The 21,194-nt window shown below is 44.3% G+C and overlaps 1 protein-coding gene across 1 annotated transcript in view; it reads right to left on the bottom strand.

Moving 5' to 3' along the window:
* Positions 1-1,580: 1,580 nt before the first annotated feature.
* malt1 (MALT paracaspase 1) overlaps positions 1,581-21,194 on the bottom strand; it is a 142,218-nt gene continuing 122,604 nt past the window's right edge. Inside the window, exons 15-17 of the mRNA XM_038790594.1 lie at positions 17,751-17,908; positions 13,466-13,591; positions 1,581-5,076 (exon numbers count right to left, since the gene is read on the bottom strand). Coding sequence (XP_038646522.1) covers positions 4,576-5,076; positions 13,466-13,591; positions 17,751-17,908 — 785 coding nt within the window. The 3' untranslated portion in view covers positions 1,581-4,575. The remainder of the gene's footprint in view (positions 5,077-13,465; positions 13,592-17,750; positions 17,909-21,194) is intronic.

Genomic DNA, 21,194 nt, shown 5'->3' with positions numbered 1-21,194 from the left:
AGGTTCAATGTTCATGAACGATGATCATGGTGTCTATTCGTTATTCAGCCTGACTGGCAGTGGAGATGATCACTACAAATCACAAAAGCACTTTTCATGCAGAAGATGGGAAATTTGTGGAATTGTTGGAAGCAGAAGTCATTGTACATTTCAAGGCAGAAACACTTGCACTTTTAGCAGACCTTTCTCTACTACTCTTTCCAATCCGGTTAAAATTAGGCTAGCTGTGGTGTACGTATGAAATGAACGGAGTCTGTGCCAGCAGCGTGAAATGAAAGCTGATTTTCTTTCCGACAATCATTAGTCTACTGGTCATGATCGCTGCTTGTGGGGCTTTCTGTGCACAAACCGGGTGCCGTGTCACACGTGTTACAACAGTGACAACACTTCAGAAGTACTGTAACCCACTTTAACACATCCTGTGGTCATGAAAGGCACAATGTAAAAGAAAGCTCTTTTTAATTTTTGCGTTCAGAAAGTATAGCTCAATTCGTTTTTGAGATTTGTTTTCTCGTCTCACTGTCAACCTTTGCTTGGTTTGAAATTGAAAACCTTGGCAGCATTTTCCAGGTCAATGGGAACTGAAAGGTAGCTCAAAGTGTAACCGGATGGCAATTCACTCTGAGCTTTTTCGCACTGATGGTATACAGTAAATGTGTATTTCATGGTGTCCGACACATTAAGTCTTCTATTAAATGGCACACAAGATAAAATGGTGAATTCATTTCAAACCTTTGATTAAATGCCCAATGGATAGAAATAATACTTTCTAGTCCTCGAGGGTACAATATTCTTACAGGTAGAGCAACATATCTGGCAGGAGATATTTTAGTTCAGGATGTCTAATAAAGCATCCCTGGAAAATATAATTGTCTGAAACTTGTTTGTTTTAGGAAGTCAGGGGGCAGGATTCTCCCAACAGGAGACTAAGTACCGACGGCGGAGTGAAAACCGGAGTGTTTCACTCCGGCGTCGGAGGCTGCTCCTCGCCCCCTATTCTCCCACCCCCGGGGGGCTAGGAGCGGCGCCACGTAAAATGACGTCACCCGCGCATGCGCAGGTTGGCCGGCCTGCCGATCGGTGGGCACCGATCGCGGGCCAGACCCCTTCTGAGCGCCCCCCTGGTGCTCGATCCTCCCTCCCCCCCCCACAGCCCGCCTACACAGCGGTCGCACGCTGTTCACGCCAGCAGCGACCAGGTGTGGTTGGCGCCGGCGTGAAAACGTCGTATTGGGCAGGCTGATCGGCCCATCTGGGCCGGAGAATCGCCGCTCGCCCGTTATAAGAACATAAGAACATAAGAACTAGGAGCAGGAGTAGGCCATCTGGCCCCTCGAGCCTGCTCCGCCATTCAATTAGATCATGGCTGATCTTTTGTGGACTCAGCTCCACTTTCCGGCCCGAACACCATAACCCTTAATCCCTTTATTCTTCAAAAAACTATCTATCTTTACCTTAAAAACATGTAATGAAGGAGCCTCAACTGCTTCACTGGGCAAGGAATTCCATATATAAACGGCAAGCGGCGATTCTCCGAGCGGCCTGTCGTAAATCTCGGCATGCCGTTTTGGGGGGGATGGGAGAATCGCGTGCGAGTGCCGGGGTGGTGTGGCAGGACTCGCCCGGCCCCCCTGCGATTCTCCCACCCAGCATGGGGGGGTGGGGGAAAGAGAGAATTGCAATTGCGCCCAAGGTGTTTTGCAGAGTGTTCCCTCTAATTAGCTCCAAGACTGCTTATTCTGTTTCCCCAGGGAATTAATTCCAACTCTTTGGGCAGATGGTTCAATATGGTGGGCAGATGGTGGGCATTAATTAGCATGAGCTTGTATCCACTAGTAGACACACACGCAGGGGGCAAGATGATAGTGAGGGCATAACATTCAGAAACATTTTTTCTCACTGTCTTTCCACCTGCTGCCAGTTTAGTCTGATCTGAACTCTCATGGGAGCCTCCTGTACGACATTTACATCTCACAAAGCAACCTCGCCAGCAACTTCAGTTGTAAAAAACCAGGGTGCATTTTTAAAGGGCACCCGGTACAAAAACACAAAAATAGAAACCACTCCCTACCCCCTGCCCCAACAACCACATTGTGGTAGACCTGTTCTGATTCATGTCACCACCAATGGACAACCTAACCGGGAGGGGAGACGATCAGGCGTAAACCCCATATGATTATATATTCATGTATTCAAATGGGGATCCCGACATTCAACATCGGGATTCCCATTGCATCATTGGCAGTGGGTGGGCACAATTGGATTGGGAAATCACATCACGTAACCAAGTTTTGGAACTCCCATGGAATTTCCTGCCCCCGAATCAACTGCCCCAAAATGGGAGAAAGGCTGATTATGGCAGACCTTTTCTGTGCCATATCAAGTATTTATCCACCTCTACTTTAAATACTGCCAATGATCCAGCCTCCACTACCTCCGGGGCAGAAAATTCCAGAGATTCACCACCCTCTAAGAGAAGAAATTTCTATGCACCTCAGTTTTATAAGACTGACCCTTTATCTTGTAGCAATGTTCCATTGTTTGAGACTCTCCACTAGTGAAAACATCTCACCATCTACCCTGTCAAGCCCCCTCAGGATCTTATACGTTTGACTAAGGTCACCCCTCACTCTTCTAAACTCCAAGGAATACAGACCCAGACGTCTCTTGATAGGACAGCCCTCTCAGCCCAGGAATTAGCCTGGTGAATCTGCTTTGGACTGCCTCCAATGTTACAATATCTATTTTTAGGTAAGGGGACCAAAACTATACAGTACTGCAGGTGAGGCCTCACCAACAACTCTAAAACCTCCGTATTTTTAAACTCTAACCTCTTTGCAATAAAGGCCAAAATGCCATTTGCCCGTTTAATTATTTTTGGACCTGCCTGCTAGCTTTTTGTGATATACACCTAGATCTCCCTGTTCTTCACTCACCTGCAGTCTCTCTCCATTTAGATAATAATCTGCCTTTTTGATTTTTCCCATTGAAGTCCACGACCTCACACTTGCCCATATTATACTCCATTTGCCAGGTTTTCACCCAGTCACCCAATCTAGCTATATTCCATTGCAGGATCACAATATCCTCATCACAACATGCCCTCCCACCTATTTTCGTATCATCGGCAAATTTGGAAACCTTATACTCTGTTTCTTCCTCCAGGCCATTAATGCAAATTGTGAACAATTGCGGGCCAAGAACTGATCATTGCGATACTCCATTAGTTACATCATTCTACTCTTCCATTTCGCCCAGCTCTCTGTTTTATGTGTCAAAGACAGTTTTCAATACATGCTAACACACTTCCTCCAATCCCAGGAGCTTTTACTTTTTGCACCAGCCTCTTAAGCGGCACCTTATCAAATGCCTTTTAGAAATCTAAATATATGACATCTACAGGTTCCCCTCTATCTACTCTCCCTGTTACATCCTCAAAGATTTTGAGCAAATTTGTCAAACATGATTTTCCCTTCCATTAAAACATGTTGACTAGGTTTGATTATATTCAGCTTTCCTAAATGATGAGATATTTCCTCTTTGATTCAGCTTGCCAATAATAGATGTTAAACTAATTGACCTATAGTTCCCTGCCTTCTGCCTTTCCCCCCTTTTGAACAAAGGAGTCACATTGGCTGTTTTCCAATCTTTCGGTATCCTCCTGGAATTCAGCGAGTTCTGAAAACTTTCAACCAATGTGTCCATTATCTCTGCAGCCACTTCCACTAAAACCCTAGTGTGCAGTTAATTAGGTCCTAGTGACTTGAAAATAGTAAACAAAATAACTCTCGAGTGCCCGGGCAATGATTTTGATTTTAGTTCAAAAATAAATTTAGGAATGAATATATGGGGGCTGAAAGTGATTCATTATCGCAAGTGTTTGATGAGTAAAAACCACTGTGCTCTCATTGTGTTGAAATCAAGATTAACAACAGCATCTCCTGCTCTAACTCCTCCTTTCCATGGATTTTGAAAACTATGGCATGTCTCACTCACACTGTGTTCTCTTCCTCCCGAAACCGAAAAGGTTTTTATACCCAATTTTAGAATGTCGTCACCACCACTTTCTGACTTACTCCATCTTTTGCTCCAATTCTTTTAAGTTTTGTGATCTTCTGCACATAGACCATGGTCCTTCACCTAAACTTTCCTATAAATTGTGATAAGTACATGATAAGTACATGTTGAGAATATAGAATGTCTGCTGAACGCAGAATAGAAAACAACTGAAGTACATCAGTTAACGACACAATAATTAATTCCCACTATAAGACTAGAAATTTCTGCATACCTGATCCTGACCATAAGTCAGGAACTGACCTGATTTTGGTAACATTGATTTACGCAGCTCAGTAACTTTTAAAAACTCCTTTCTAGGGCCTTAGAAATTCTGGCTGCTTGGCATTCATTCTGCCCAGTGTTATTAGTGTCTAAATGATGAGAAATACATTGGATGATCTCATCATCTGCATGTCACCATGGTGGATATATTCAACATTTTGCTACTGTCAGCGGGAGCCAGGCTGGCTTCAGTGGAAAATCCTCCTCAGTATAATCAGAATAACTATTTGTGCATTAATGCTCGGTGAACTGCAGGCAGTCAGTGAAATCAGATTGCAGATCATTGATATCATTCTCAACAGGAATATTGATTTCCCTTATGTTGCTACTACAGAAGTGATGTCTTTGACCCCAGTCGGTCATGCATGGGTATGTGGTGTATTTACAGCTGTCGGAAGAAATGGTGCAGCCCATTGCACCCATCATGGCCGAGTTTGGGTTGTAGACTCCTAGAAAAGAGTTATCTTGATAATGTTGGTTGTGATGGTGGTAACGCTCAAATTCTGGACTGTAGGCCATGCTCCGCACTGGACTGTGAGACGGGCTGTGGACTGGGCTGTGCAATGGACTGTGAGGAATAGGACAAGTCACTAGGCAGCTGTTCCTCCTGATGGTGCGATGGATGTCCAGCTTTGCAATGAGCGGTTTGCCTACATCTACCTCCTTGGTTTCTTCCACAGGTTCATCAAGTCCTTGGTACTGATACCGAAGGCAGGCAGTGAACACCAGCCTTTCCTACAGCAGAAGAACATGAATTGAGGTTACTTTTACCCTCTCAGTTTACTTCAAGAAAGTAAACGTGGCAAACAAATTACAAGTTGAAGCAGGAAACTGGATAGCATTCAAAAATTAATAACCAAAGAAAAAAGATCTTATCTTCAAATTTATTATAGAAAAAGTGCAGAATAATTTTTATTCTGGTAAATACTTTCAATGTGACATTTACGGGAAGGTATTCACAGAGCCTACTTTTGCCTATTTGAACAGTCAATTAAAATGATAGAGGTCCAAGGTTGACATAAGGTGTGTTATCAGAGATGGGCAGACACATAAATACCTGGCAATTCTTTTACTTTCTTGCTTTAACTTTTAGGGAAGATTAGCTGAAATTCCCCATTAAATGTGTCATGTTAACGTGCTGATGTTATGAAATAAGAACACAGGCCTCCTGAAAAAGGTATTGGGTGCAATCCAATAAAAAAAAATAAGGGTCCATTATGGGCAGGATTAGTGGGGTGATTCCCACCATCTATCAACCCCATTATCTAACTGCACTCTGTTGCTATTTAGGGCCCCAGCAGAGAACACTCCCTCTGAGGTCACACTTGGTGTCATTTCCTGTACCGAGGAGATCTGACCAGTGGAACTCCTCCGTGCAGGAAGAGATTGGGACGCCATTTTTAAATGGCACCTTCATCTCTCTAACCCCTATGTGACCTGCCGCATCTCCCTGTGCCTCACCTCACACTGGCAGGGCACTGCCAGGGTGCTAGGCTGGCAGTGCTAAGGTGCCTGGGTTGCACCAGCAATGCCAGTATACCAGCCTTCCCAGAGATCAACCAACCGGGAGCCTCCAATTGCCTGGGAGATTCCCCCTTGCCCCCCAAGTACCCTCTCGCCGGGTCCAATATGTGGGGACCAGTGCTAACCGGCAGATGGCTGGGGTCTCCTCAGCGAGGCTGGTAGATGCCAGGTAGTCATTCGATCCGGCGTCAGCAGAGTTAAGTGGGTTTCTAAACTCACTTAGCTCTGCGAGACTGGGTCCCGTCTCAGGAGATCTCACGCAGCATAATGACTATTGGGAATCCAGGGAGAGGCCCCTCCTGGGATCTACTGGCCACATCCCGACCAGATGCCGGCAGGACATGGCCAGTAAATCGCACTCATTATCTAAACATTATAACGTTGTGCCATGTTCTCCAACTTGCAACAGGTAATTATTGATTATGATTGTGACACCTTGATTGGGGATATTCATGGCAGAAAAACAAATGTTTGAATTCTTATTACATATATATATATATATATAGAAATAAATGTTTTACAAAATGAAAACCTGCAATCAAAGGGGCCATTTGACTTTGTGTGATACCGTAAAATAGTTGATGAAATGAATGAAAATCGCTTATTGTCACGAGTAGGCTTCAATGAAGTTACTGTGAAAAGCCTCTAGTCGCCACATTCCGGCGCCTGTCCGGGGAGGCTGGTACGGGAATCGAACCGTGCTGCTGGCCTGCTTGGTCTGCTTTATAAGCCAGCGATTTAGCCTTGTGAGCTAAACCAGTCCTTGGTAGTGAACTGGCAGACCGTTTTACACCTCTCCTAATTTGTTTAGGAAAAATAGTGTTTAAATTGCTTGAGGTTTTTGATGAAGTAACAGGGAGGGTTGATGAGAGCAATGCTGTTGATGTGGCACAAATGGACTTCGAAAAGGCATTTGAAAATACTTGAGAGCAAAGTTAGAGCTTGTGGAATAAAAAGGACAGTAGCAATGCGGATACAAAATTGTTTGAGTGACAGGAGAAAAAGAGGAACAGAGAACAGTTGTTTTTAAAAAAAAATCTTTATTGTCACAAGTAGTCTTCCATTAACACTGCGATGAAGTTACTGTGAAAAGCCCCCAGTCGCCATATTCTGGCGCCTGCTCGGGTACACAGAGGGAGAATTCAGAATGTCCAATTCACCTAACGGCTCGTCTTTAGGGACTTGTGGCAGGAAACTGGAGCACCCGGAGGAAACCCACGCAGACACGCGGAGAATGTGCAGACTCCGCACAGACAATGACCAAAGCTGGACTGGAGGATGATTTATAGTGGAAATCCCTAGGGATCAGTATCAGCACTCTTCCTCTTCACAATTTAAAAAATCTGTGGACGATACTAAACTTGAAAGTACTGTGAACTGTGAGGAGGATCATGTGAAAAGGACACAGACCAGTAGGTGGAATGGACAGACTATTGGAAGGAAATTTAATGCCGAGTTGTGTGAATCGATTCATTTTGGTAAAAGAGCGCAGCGGGACAATGTAAAATAAAAGGTCGAACTCTACATGGGATGCTGAAGCAGAGGATGTATCTGTGCATAAATCAGTGAATGTGGCAGGACAGGTTGAGAGAATGGTTAATAAAGCATGCAACACCCTAGGCTTTATTGATAGGGGTATTGAGTTTAAAAAAAACAGGAAGTGATGTTAAACCTTTATAAAATAACGGTTCTGTCTCAACTGACGATATCACCGCACTTCAGGAAGGTTATGAAGGCATTAGAGGCAGTTGTCACGACACCCTGGGCAAGCTCACAGTCAATTCCAGCCCCACTGACCCCGGAGCCCCAACATAAGTGAATTCACCAACATATTTGTGTATCTTTCTGAGATCGTTGACTGTTCCAATGAGTTATAGGCACCAGATTTGTAAGTAAATTATTAACAAAACTGTTTATTTATAACACGAGTAAAATATTAACATATAATGATAAGAATGGAATAATGGTCAACCAATCTAATTATTCTCCAAACCCCACCCCACCCTCCACTCAGACATACACAAGACAGACAGTGGAGGGGGGGGGGGGGAGGAAAGGTTAAAAAATAACAGGGACTAAAAGGGCATGAGATGTTTCTTTGCTGCTGAAGTAGTGGTCTTTGTAGGTGGTGATCTCTTCAGAATACAAGGTGTTGAAAGCCATCAGTTGGTTTGGATTTTCAAGCTGGGCCACTCAAGCTGTGGGAACCCCTGGAGGGACACGCTGCAATTTGTGTTAATCTGAACCTTACCCACGGAAGATGCACCGCAGATCTGCTCAGATTCTGATATGTGGTCAGCTTCAGCAGTCTCACCAATAGCTTGACCCACTTAAACAGAATATCAGAGCAATGGTTTTCGCGAGGCCTTCGATTAGTTTGGTAACTTTAATGGGAGAGGAATCTGGAAAGTTCCCCTTCCCTAGCTGTATCTTCAGGCTCTGAATGCTCACTAACCGCTCTGTTTACCCGAAGGGAGTTCCAGCTAAGATCTGAGAGATAATTCCACGACTTCTGGGAGAGAGATTCAAAAGGATTCTGCTCAATTCTGCATTTCCAATCAAAACTAACTTGGAGAAAGTATGACAGAGAATGCCTACCAGCTCAGCTGAGAAAACACATCCTCCAACGGGAGTTTCTGAGAGAGATCCACCCTCAAGCCTTCTTCAGCTCTGTCCCAAAAAAATAAACTGAAACCTGAGAGGCACCCTGCTCATCTAGAAGCTTCTGAAGGGTTCCACCAATCGCAATCGACAGCAGGGATTTGTCCCGAATTCTAGGAGAGCCAATTGGCTGCTGGCCAAGCCTGTCAAAATGGGTCATCGTTGATGTGAGAGCACATCCTACCACTGTCTTTTTAAATTAAAGGTGTAGGCCCCAGCAATGCCCAGGTGCAGGAATTGTAACAGCCAAAAGAACACAAATTAAAAGGGAAACCATAGAATCATAGAATTTACAGTGAAGAAGGAGGCCATTCAGCCCATTGAGTCTGCACCGGCCCTTGGAAAGTGCACCCTACCCAAGCCCACACCTCCACCCTATCCCCGTAACCCAGTAACCCCACCCAACCTTTTTTTTGAACACTAAGGACAATTTAGCATTTAGGACAATCCACCAAACCTGCACATCTTTGGAGTGTGGGAGGAAACCGGAGCACCCAGAGGAAACCCACGCACATATGGGGAGTACGTGCTGACTCTGCACAGACAGTAACCCAAGCCGTGAATTGATCCTGGGATCCTGGAGCTGTGAATCAACTGTGCTAACCACTATGCTACCGTGCAGAAAAGAGTCAAGAAGAGAAGTCCCCAGGGATGAAGAACTTAAGTCATGTGAGAAGACTGGAGAAGTTGGGACTGTTCTCCTTGGAGAAGAGCAGGCTGAGAGGAGATTTGATAGAGGTATTCAAAATCATGAGGGGTGTGGACAGAGTAGATAACGAGAAACTATTCCCATTGGTGGAAAGATCAAAAACCGGGGGACACTGATTTAAGGTGGTTGGTAAAAGACGCAAAGACAACATGAAGAAAAACTTTTTTATGCAGCGAGTGGTTAGGATCTGGTATGAATTGCCTCAGATATTGGCCAAGGCAGGTTCATTAGAGTCTTTCATAAGGAAATTCTATCAATATCTGCGAAGAACGATATGCAGGGCTCTGGGGAGAAGCCAGGTTTGTAGAACTAGGGGAACTGTTCCTTCAGAGAATCAACGCAGACAATGGGTTTCCTTCTGTATTTCAACTATTCTATGATTCTATGGTCTACATTGACTTAAAAAAAAGCAAAGAAGAACAGTTACACTCACTTTAATAATACTGTACACTTTACGTCATCTCCAGTGCTCCCATCTAGAAAATTCTGCGATGCCCTTCTTACATTGGCATAATCATTGTTGTAACTCCCACTTGTCAGAATGGTGGGAAATAGCAAGCCAAATGACCATATCCACAAATTAATATTTGAGCAAAGGGTCCACCAGTTTGAGACAGGCATTTCCATTATGCGAGACAAGGCCCCACCACACAAGGCTGCACCACAGTACAAATGAAAAAAAATGTACATAGCAACAAGAGTTGGTCATTCAGCCCCTGGAGCCTGTCTCCCTTCCAATTAAACTGTGATTGATCTGTACCTCAATTCCATTGGCTCACTTTTGCTCGAAACCCCCAATTTGACGAAAAATCTATCCCTGAATTGTGGTTCCACTGGGCTGAGGTTGATGACCATTTGGTGCTCCTGCTGCTTGACTGGTGCTGCACTATTAAGCAGTGGAAAACCCTTTCCCGAAACCTTTGTCTACTGGAAATGCTGCATGCCCAGGTTTACTTAGAACAGTTGAAACAATCAATGGGCTATACGTTTCTATCTACTGACTCTTTGGTCATAGATGAGTTCACTATCATAGATCATAGAATTTACATAGAATTTACAGTGCAGAAGGAGGCCATTCGGCCCATCGAGTCTCTTGGAAAGAGCACCCTACCCAAGGTCAACACCTCCACCCTATCCCCATAACCCAGTAACCCCACCCAACACTAAGGGCAATTTTGGACACTAAGGGCAATTTATCATGGCCAGTCCACCTAACCTGCACATCTTTGGACTGTGGGAGGAAACCGGAGCACCCGGAGGAAACCCACGCACACACAAGGAGGATGTGCAGACTTCGCACAGACAGTGACCCAAGCCGGAATCGAACCTGGGACCCTGGAGCTGTGAAGCCATTGTGCTATCCACAATGCTACCGTGCTGCCCTTTGAGATTGTAACATAAGTAACATACCTTCGGCCTACATAATTGCTTCTCGCCTAAGTTGCACCTGGAAAAGCTAGGCTTCAAAGTTTCTCTCACAAACCTAAGTGCAAATCTGTGGCCCCAAAATTCTCACCAGGCCAGCAGAAATGGTTCAAGGCACCTGATCCAAATCCTTCAATATGCCTGAGATGCCCAGGCTGTACCAACATGGGCAACAAATGAAAGGGACTGGCAGCATGTGCACAAGCAAGCGCTAGGTTCTGTAGGTCCCTGGGTTTCAGTAAACTGAGGTGGTTGCCCCATAATGCCTTCATCCACTACTTACAATAAATTCAGAGCATTTCTTAAAGCCATCTGCTACAGCTGGGATGAAGCCAGCCAACTCTTGCATTGGATCATGAGACATAGGACTGAGGAGCTGGAGTAGGCCATTTGCCCTTTGAGCCTGCTGTATCATTCGATAAGATCATGGCTCATCTGAATGTTGTCTTTTAAAATTATTATTCTTTCATGAGATGAGGGTCTCATTGGGAAGGCCAGCATTTATTGACCATCCCAAATGGCCCTCGACTGAAACAGTGTTGTGGGTCTGGAGTCACATGTACGCCAGGATGGCAGATTTCCTCCCTTAAGGGCATTAGTGAACCAGATGGGGTTTTCTTACCCATAATCCCTGTCTATCAAAAATATATCTAACTCCGCCTTGAGTAAATTCAATGGCCGAGCCTCCATTACTTTCTGGGGAAGAGAGTTCCATAGAGTAAAAACCCTTGAGAGAAAAAAGTTCTCCTGACTTCCATCTTAAAAAGGAAGCCTCTTATCCTTAAACTGTATCACTTAATTTTGCTTCATAATGCTCCAGTGAAACACCGTGAGAAATTTTAGTACATCAAAGTGGCTATTTAGATACAAGTTGTTGCTGTTATTCCTGGTATGACTCCCGCCTCACAGTTGAATACTATCGCTATCACCTCAACTGATTTCCATAATTGAAGTGGTAATGAGATTTGGAGCAGGGCAGTCCTGGTGAATGACAAACTTAGCATTGGGTGAGTAAGTTACTGATCAATGCTGTTTGTTAACATTTAGTTGATGACTGAGAGAATATGTATAATCTGAGCAACAAGTACGATGGGGTAAACGTAACTTCTTTGTTGGACTAGAAAGGTTAATAGGTTTTGAATGCAATAACAACTAAGGAAAGGATCAGGGGATTAAGCTTTGGCAAAACAGTAACAGTCACAGCTATATGGCATACAATCTCTGATGCTATAAAAGGAAAGGTCAGCTTTTAATTTTTGTTTACGCTTGGTTAATGAGACATTTGCAAATGCTGAATAATATTGTAATAACTTTGTTTTTGCAATATTTTAGTTTCATATGTCTCTTTTTGGCCTAGTTCAAACTGTTGGAGCCAGGATCCTTTCAGCATGATCAGTACACCAGTTGACATGAATGAGAAAACCTAACAGGTGCATAGTAAGTATGTTGCTGTTTCTTTCCTTGGCATGTCTGAATCCCAATCAAGAAATTAGGCTCTATTTGGTTTGAAGTATTCATAGAATCAAAGGCCGGAATTCTCCGCTCCTGGGAAAAATCGGGAGGGCCGTCGTGAACTAGGCTGAGTTTCACGACGGCCTCGGAGGCCGCTCCTCCCCCCCTATTCTCCCCTCCCGGCGGGGCTAGGAACGGCGCTCCGTAACTCTCGGCCGCCGGGCGGCACGCCGAGAGTGACGCGACGGCGGCGCCTATGTGACGTCAGCCGCACATGCGCAGGTTGGCCGGCTCCAACCCGCGCACGCGTGGTTGATGTCACGACGGCTGACAGCTCGAACCCACGCATGCACGGTGGCCGTCTTCCCCTCAGCCGCCCCGCAAGACGTGGCGGCTTGATCTTGCGGGGCGGCAGAGGGGAAATAGTGCATCCGATTGAGACGCCGGCCCGACGATCGGTGGGCACCGATCGCGGGCCTGTCCCCTCCCGAGCACAGTCGTGATGCTCATTCCCCACAAGGCCCCCTACAAGCCCAAAAACGGGCATCTCATGGCGATTTCACGACGGCAGCGACCAGGTGTGGTTGCCGCTGTCGTGAAATAGTCGCGAACGGCAGGCCGCTCGGCCCATCCGGGTCGGAGAATCGCCGGTTGCCGTGAAAAACGGCGAGCGGTGATTCTTCCGAGTGGGGGGTGGGAGAATCGCGGGGGGGCGCCAGGGGGTCGTGAAATTAGTCAGTGGCCCCTCCCGCGATTCTCCCACCCAGCGTGGGGAGCGGAGAATCGCGCCCAAAGAATCCCTACAGTGCACGTGGATGCCATTTGGCCCATCAAGTTTGCACCAACCCTCTGAAAGAGCACTCTACCTGGGCTCATGTCCCCATCCTATCCCCGTAACCCAGTGACCCCACCTAACATTTTGGACACTAAGGGGCAATTTAGCAACCTAAGCTGCACATCTTTGGGCTGTGGGAGGAAACTGGAGCATCCGGAGGAAACCCACGCAGACATGGGGAGAACGTGCAGACTCCTCCGCACATGACCCAAGGCCGGAATTGAACCTGGGTCCCTGGGGCTGTGAGGCAGCAGTGCTAACCACTGTGTCACCGTGCTGTCCTCCAGTTGGAACCTAATTAGCGAAAATAATGGTGCTGGTTGGAAAAGAATAATAACAATTGGCACAAGGGCCAACAAGAGCCCAAGTATCAATTAATAATATTATAACATTAAGTGGACTGGCAAACTAACTTTCAATAAGGGCAGTATATTGCACCAGATTGGCTTCAAACAGCATGGAACAAAGATCAGATATAATCTGTCGCAATGATTGAATTTGGAATTTGAACATGTTACCTTCAGTTTCTGTAAGGCGCTCAGTCTAGTATAAAGACACTGCTCTGGTAAATCCTTAGAGAGTAGATAGCTGCCTGTTTCTTCTGGTGTTCCTTTGTTTGTCTTTTTAGGATCTATGTCCAGGTCCTGTTCTCAACATTTAAAAAAAATCATAATTAGAAACAGTTTGTGGTTTCACATGTGCAAAATAAATTATTCATAAGATGTAGAATATAAGAGCAGGGAATTTATGATGGAGCTGTATAAAACTCTCGTTAGCCGGCATCTCCACATCATGTTACATAGTGCCAGTGTATATTGCTCCAACTCTAGATGTTTGGTTACCTCTCTGATTAATTTCATTTTCTGAATACTGAAACAACATTTCCTGTTCTCCATTCTGAGGCAGAGCCCCTAAATATTAAACCAAAGCCTCCACCATCTCTTCAGTCAACCTTTCTTTGAAACTGGTTTTTATGTTCCAGATACTTAGCATACATTCAAATAAAGTAAAAATTATTGTACTTTATTTTCCCAATCATTCCCAGCGTGAGCTTCAACTGAAAAGGTAGGCAGGTAGACAGATGCTTTTATCCTACGGTCAATGTCTGTGCCACTCTGTGACCAGCTGATGTTGGAAATTTGATCAAAACTGGGCTGATTGCCAAATCTTGCTAGCTAGGCAGGCCAATTCCACTCTGCACACAGCCTGAGGATCTATTTGAGATTGACAGAGCATCAGCTGCATGCAAGAGACCAAGATTTCTCTTCTTTACAGATTTAAATACCATCCATGCTATTTTAAGCTACTGAAGATGCAAAAGCAAGTGTGTGAGATCATGTTTACAAAATCTATTCAGCTGGCTACATATTGAAATCCTTCACTGTCACACTGTGATGTTAGTCCTGTAATTTTGGAAGATCATCCAGCACAAGGCAGGCTAATGAGGACCCTGAATGTCCCTATCCAGTTATGCCTGCTTTACCCCACCCACAAAATTAGTAAAAGGAAATACCGGGGTACATGTGATACTGGTGTGGAGCAATGTTCTGAATCCATGCCAACAACAGGGAGCCTCACCCATCTACCATTACATGATGGGAGATCACAGGTACACAACTTACAACTTTCCATTATAATTTTAAATAGTGTGTTCAGAAAAAGTGAGAAATAAGAATCCAATAACTGTAAATTGGAAGAAAGATGGGTTGATTGGGTTAATAGAAGAACTAGGGCGTTGATATGCTGATTATCCTAGTCACACTGGGGACAAATATTTATAATAATAATCTTTATTAGTGTCACAAGTAGGCTTACATTAACACTGCAATGGACAGCACGATGGCAGAGTGGTTAGCACTGCTGCCTCACAGCGCCGAGTTCCAGGTTCGATCCCGTCTCTGGGTCACTGTCCGTGTGGAATTTGCACATTCTCCCTGTGTTTGCGTGGGTTTTGCACCCACTACCCAAAGATGTGCAGGGTAGGTGGATTGGCCATGCTAAATTGTCCCTCAGTTGGTAAAAATGAATTGGGTACTCTAAATATATTTTTTTAAATCATTAACACTGCAATGAAGTTACTGTGAAAATTCCCTAATCGCCAATTATGGCATCTGTTCGGATAAACTGATGGAGAATTCAGAATGTCCAATTCACCTAAGAAGCACATCTTTTGGGACTTGTTGGAGGAAACCACGTGGACACGTAGAGAATGTACAGACTCCGCACAGGCAGTGACCCAAGCCGGGAATCAAAGCCAGGAATCAAACTCGGGTCCCTGGCGCTGTGAAGCAACCACTGCTAACCACTGCGCTACCGTGCACCTCGGGCAAGTTGATAACAATGGAAGAAGGGGGTGAGTATCACATTTACATTATAAAAGGTGAGCTCATGTAATAAAGGTAATTAAAAATAGCTTCTGAGATGGTTAGTTCAGACAAGGGAAGATCAAAAAGGAAAATAGTACATCAGAGGCAAATTAACCCTATGCAAGAGAGCTGTTTGAGATCGCAGCCCACGCAGCAAGAAGCTGTGACAACCTCCAACAAGCTATGATTGGACAAAGCTGATTTCAAGAAGCCAGTTTCTCTATTCTACATTGGAACCAATCCCAAAAGTTATAGGTGCCTGGTGTGGTAACTATTGCTGGACTTTGCTTCTTATTTTGAAACCGATGGGATGTTATTTGGGAGGTTTAGCCCTGAGGTTCGGAAAATAGAGGGTTTAGAACTGGGTAAATTTAAAGATATTGTGAATAGTCATTAATGTAATTAAATATATGTTTGGTTGACTTTTTTGTGTGTTTTAGTGCTTAATAAACATTTATTTTGTTTAAAAGCATCCCAAAAGAGTCTGGGACGTTGTTCATTAGTCTTATCTTTGTTTACATTATACCAATTTGCAAAACACAGTTGAGAGCGAGCATTCCTCGGTTCCCTTCTGGATTATGGAATACCCTAGCATTTAACATCAGCTGTGCTCTTAACAAGTGTGCCATGATTTCCTGACAGGCACAGCAGGAATCTCAGTACAACTGAAGTATCACTTCCACACTTTGAAATTCAATCCTCTTGAACTAAGGGATAACATTCCATTAGCCTTTTTGATCATGTTTTCCACGTGTCCACTAGCTTTTAGTGGTGTATGCACATGGCCACCTACTTCTGTTTGCTCCTCCATAGCTCTGACTCTCTGACCATTAAGGGCATATTTAGTTTAATTTCTCACATTAAAACTGGATAGCTTCATGCTTCCCCAGATTGAAGTCCACCAGTTTTGTCCATTCATTTTATCTGTGACTGTCGCTTTGCAAATTCCCATTTCCATCTATACAACTTTCTCTGACTTCGGGTACTTTTCTTTGGGTCATTTTCCAATTTGTTCCTCTTCCATATTATTACCTAATCTATGCTATCTTATTTTCCTAATACCTTCCTTCTAAGAAGAAGGGTTTGAAATTAACTCTGGGTGGGAGGGTGGCAGGGCGAGTTAGAAACTCACCCAGTGATGTGACAACATTTTATTTATGTAGCTCCTTTAATCAATGAATCATAGAATCCCTACAGTGTAGAAGAAGGCCATTTGGCCCATCAAGTCTGCACCGATCCTCTGAAAGAGGACTCCAGCCTAGCCCACTTCCCTGTCCTATCCCAATAACCCCTTAACTAACCTACACGTCCCTGGACCCGAAGGAGCAACTTAACATGGCCAATTCGCCTAACCTGCATATCTTTGGACTGTGGGAGGAAACCAAAGCACCCAGAGGAAACCCCCATAGACACGGGGAGAAAGTGCAAACCCCACACAGTCACCCAAGGCCAGAATTGAACCCAGGTCTCTGACTCTGTGAGGCAACCGTTCTAACCACTGTGTCACTGCACCATCCCATGTAGTAAAACATCCAAAGGTGCTTCACAGGAGTACCAAACAAAATTTTATACATAGCCACAAAAGGCGATATTAGGCCAGATGATCAAATGCTTGGTCAAAGAGATATGTTTAAGGGGCGTAATAAAGAAGGAAATGGAAGTGGAGAGGTGTAGGAGGGAATTCCAGGATTTGTTGCTTCAACAGCTGAAGGCAAGGCTACCGATGGCCGATTCAAATCAGAGCTGTGCAGGAGGTCAGAAATGGAGGCGTGCAGAGAACCTGGTGGGTTTGAAGAGGTGACAGGGAGGAGCAGTCATTGTGGGAGTTGAAAATTTGAGGCATTGCTTGATTGGGGGCCAACATATGTCAACAAGCACAGGGTCTGCAGGTCAACTGAACCTGGTACTGAGGCCATATTACCAGCTGGGTCTCACAAACGAGTTGCTTCCCCACTTCATTTCAGTTCCATTAATGTAACCAAGAATCTGTCTCACCTACCCGTCTGACACAAAATTGTCATTTGCCGTCAGTGGGAAGGCGGTGGCCTAGTGGCATTGTCATTGGACTAGTAAACGAGAAACCCAGGGTAATGCTCTGGGGATCGGGGTCCAAACCCCGCAACTGCAGCTGATGAAATTTGAATTCAATAAAAAAGTCTTGAATTAAAAGTCTAACGATGACCATGAAACCATTGTCGATTGTCACAAAAACCCACGTGGTTCACTAATGTCCTTTAGGGAAGGAAATCCTTACCTGATCTGGCCTACCTACATGTGACTCCAGACCCACAGCAATGTGGTTGACTCTTAACTGCCCCCTCAAGGGCAATTAGCGATGGGCAATAAATGCTGGCCCAGCCAGCGACACCCATGTCCCATGAACAAATAAACAAAATCCAACGATCAATCCCGTTCGGAGAAAGAAAACAAATTTTACCGGTGGAAAATCTGTGACATATGCCTCGCACATTATAATTCCTTTTGGTTTCTTCACAATACGTGTGTAAATTATCATGACGTTCGAGAACTCGGCAGCAAAACCAAGTTGAATTTGGACACCGCAGTCGAACTCAAGCCACATACTTTCGGGTAGCTCTGAAAACGCAAATATCAGATGGCAGTTAATGGAGCATAGACATATGTTTGCTTTTCAATTTAATAATACAAAAATGACATGAGATTATAGATATGGGAACATATGAAAACAAAATCAACTCATGAAGGCTGCCACATCGAATCAGTACCGCTGATGCCATTTGTTGACTTATTTGGTTATTTCCTGGGACAAACGAGAAAAAAAAATCTAATTCAGGAAACATTAGGGGGAAATCCTCTCCAACACATTAAATAAATATATTTTATTGAGGCATTTATATAAACAACAAACACGCATGTGAGAGGAAAAGCAAACTTTTACAGCATAATAAATAGCCTTTCCCCTCCTCCTAAACCCTATATTCCCACCCCCCCACCCCCTTCCCCTCTGCTAATACCTCAATCCTCCTTAAAAAAGTCGATGAGCGGCTTCCACCTCCGTGCAAACCCATTAACTGACCCTCTCAAAACAAATTTAATCTGTTCCAACCTCGAGTATTCCGGCAGGTTCTCCCCCCTCCCCACCCCCCGCTTTTGGCGGCTCCGAGTCCCTCCACCCAAGCAAAATCCATCTCCGGGCTATCAGGGAGGCAAAGGCCAAGACATAGGGCCTCTCTTCCTCTCCAACACTTAAGCAATCAAATATTAATCCCAGTCAAGTTTCCCTTTTAAAGGATACCAACAATTTCTTACCCATTACAATTTTCCACAGTTTGCTCCAAGGGGCTAGGACATTTTGGAAAACAGAAGTAACTCCTGATGGCTGATCTTCTACTCAATGGATTTTGCATTTCAGGCCTCCCATCCTACAGCTACAACTGGTATTTATATCACAGCTTTAACGATATACTAGACAACAAAATGTTTCACAGGAGATAATAAGGAGCTGTCAGGACAGGTGACCAAAGCTTGGTTAAAGAAGGTTTTATGGAACATTCTAAAGGAAGAGAGAGTGAGAGCAGCAATGAGATTTAGAGGAGGAATTCTAGGATTAAGGGCCGAGGCAGCTGAAGGAACAGCCACCAATGGTGGAACAGTAAAAGCTAGGTTTGCACAACAGGTCACAATTGGAGAAGTGCAGAGATTTGAAAGGTTGTAGGGCTGGAGGGGGTGACACTTTGGGAGATTCTAAAACAAAGATGAGAAATTTAAAATTGAGACATTGTTGGAATGAGAGTCAATTAGGATCAGTAGGCATGGGGCTGATAGGTTTGAGTTAGTGATACAGCAGAGTTCCATCCTATTCTTTTCTAGTGACCTATTTATCCAACCGAAATGCAACCACAATTTTAAAACCCCATTTCCGCCAAGCCAATATTTTTCCAGAGACTGCTTTCTCGCTCCCCCGCCCATAGATTTGAAGGCAACGGGTACACAGAAAATCCAGCAGGTGGGATGCCCACCACCTACTTGCCCCACCCCTGTCTCATTGCAATTTTAGCAGCATTCGCCCTGTAACCATCACACATAATGCACTTTCAACAAACGACTAACCATTACCCTTGAATCTCTCTTTTCCCTTCAACTTAACGGATATACTTGCATGGAAAACAACACAGAGTTTGCTAAATTCACGTGTACAACACCTCATGTGTCCACTTTTAATATCACTGATCACATATGGCCGTATCGATTCACTCAGTCTGGAAGCTAGTTTATAACAGAAGCAGAATTATCTTCCTTTACCATTCTTCATGAAATTCAATTAGATTAGTAAGACAGGGCCAAAGTTAGCAATATCATACTGAGAATCCTTAATACCTGCTGAACTTTCCAAGTGATCCAAATCCTAACCTTTCCAGATGTTTTTTTCTAAACAGTATTAAACTCACATAATTAGAAGGATTTAATTTCTGACTCATCTTGAATAAGACAACAAAAGCTGTATGGCAGTCTACAGGAATCAATCCAGAACGTAATGAGTTATTAAATATATGAGCCAGCAAGTCGCATACATTTCCCCTGACACTCTGTAATAAATGGAATTGGACCCTGAAGTATCATCACCTTTTAGCTCATTAATTTTAGCTGAAATTACTTCTTTTATAGCAATTTTAGCAATATATTATTTAGAAACCTAGATTGTTCAGTTTTTGTGTAGACATGGAAAAACAGAAAAGGAATCCACAAAGGAATACTGGGGACAGAATGACTATGATCTGGAAGCAAAACCATATACATGGACTTCAGCAAAGTCTTTGTAAAGGTGCCTGATGGCAGACTGGTACAAAAGGTGAAGTCACACGGGATCAGAGGTGAGGTGGTAAGATGGATATACTACTGGCTCGGTCACAGAAGGCAAAGGGTAGCAGAAGAAGGGTGTTTTTCTGAATGGAAGGTTGTGACTAGTGGTGTTCCACAGGGATCTGCGCTTGGGCCTCTGTTGTTTGTGGTGTACATAAACAATTTGGAGGAAAATGTAGCCGGTTTGATTAGTAAGTTCGCGGATGACACCAAGGACGGTGCTGCATCAGATAGTGTTGAGGATTGTCAGAAGTTACAGCATGCCATAGATAGGTTGGAGACTTGGGCAGAGAAATGGCAAATGGAGTTTAATCCGGACAAATGTGAGGTAATTCATTTTGGTAGGTCTAACATAGAGGGGAAATATACTGTAAATGGTAAAACCCTTATGAATATAGAAATTCAGAGAGATTTGGGCGTGCATGTCCACAGATCTTTGAAGGTGCCAACATAAGTGGACTAGGTAGTCAAGAAAGCATACAGATTGCTTGCCTTCATTGGACGGGGCATCGAGTATAAAACCTGGCAAGTTATGCTACAATTGTATAGAACCTTGGTAAGGCCGCACTTGGAATATTGCGCACAATTCTGGTGGCCACACTACCAGAAGGATGTGGAGGCTTTGGAGAGGGTGCAGAGGAGGTTAACCAGATGTTGCCTGCTCTGGAGGGTGTTAGCTATGTGGAGAGGCTGAATAGACTCAGGCTGTTTTCATTAGAAAGATGGAGGTTGAGGGGTGACCTGATAGGGCTCTACAATATTATGAGGGGCATGGATAGAGTGGATGGGCAGGCACTCTTTCCCAGGGCGGAGAGGTCAGTCACCAGGGTGCATAGGTTTAAGGTCCATGGTGCAAAGTTTAGAGTAGATGTGCGAGGCAGGTTTTTTTACGCAGAGGGTGGTGAGTGTCTGGAACGTGTTGCCAGGGGAGATTGTGAATGCCATTACATTAATGGCGTTCAAAAGGTATCTTGACAAACACATGGATAGGATGGGTATAGAGGGATACGGCACAAGGATGTGCAGAGGGTTTTGACAAAGG

Source organism: Scyliorhinus canicula, chromosome 3 (genome assembly GCF_902713615.1).
Source record: "Scyliorhinus canicula chromosome 3, sScyCan1.1, whole genome shotgun sequence".
NCBI lineage: Eukaryota > Metazoa > Chordata > Chondrichthyes > Carcharhiniformes > Scyliorhinidae > Scyliorhinus > Scyliorhinus canicula.
The sequence above is the reverse complement of the archived record's forward strand: the minus strand, read 5'-3'. Positions and strand labels throughout refer to the sequence as shown.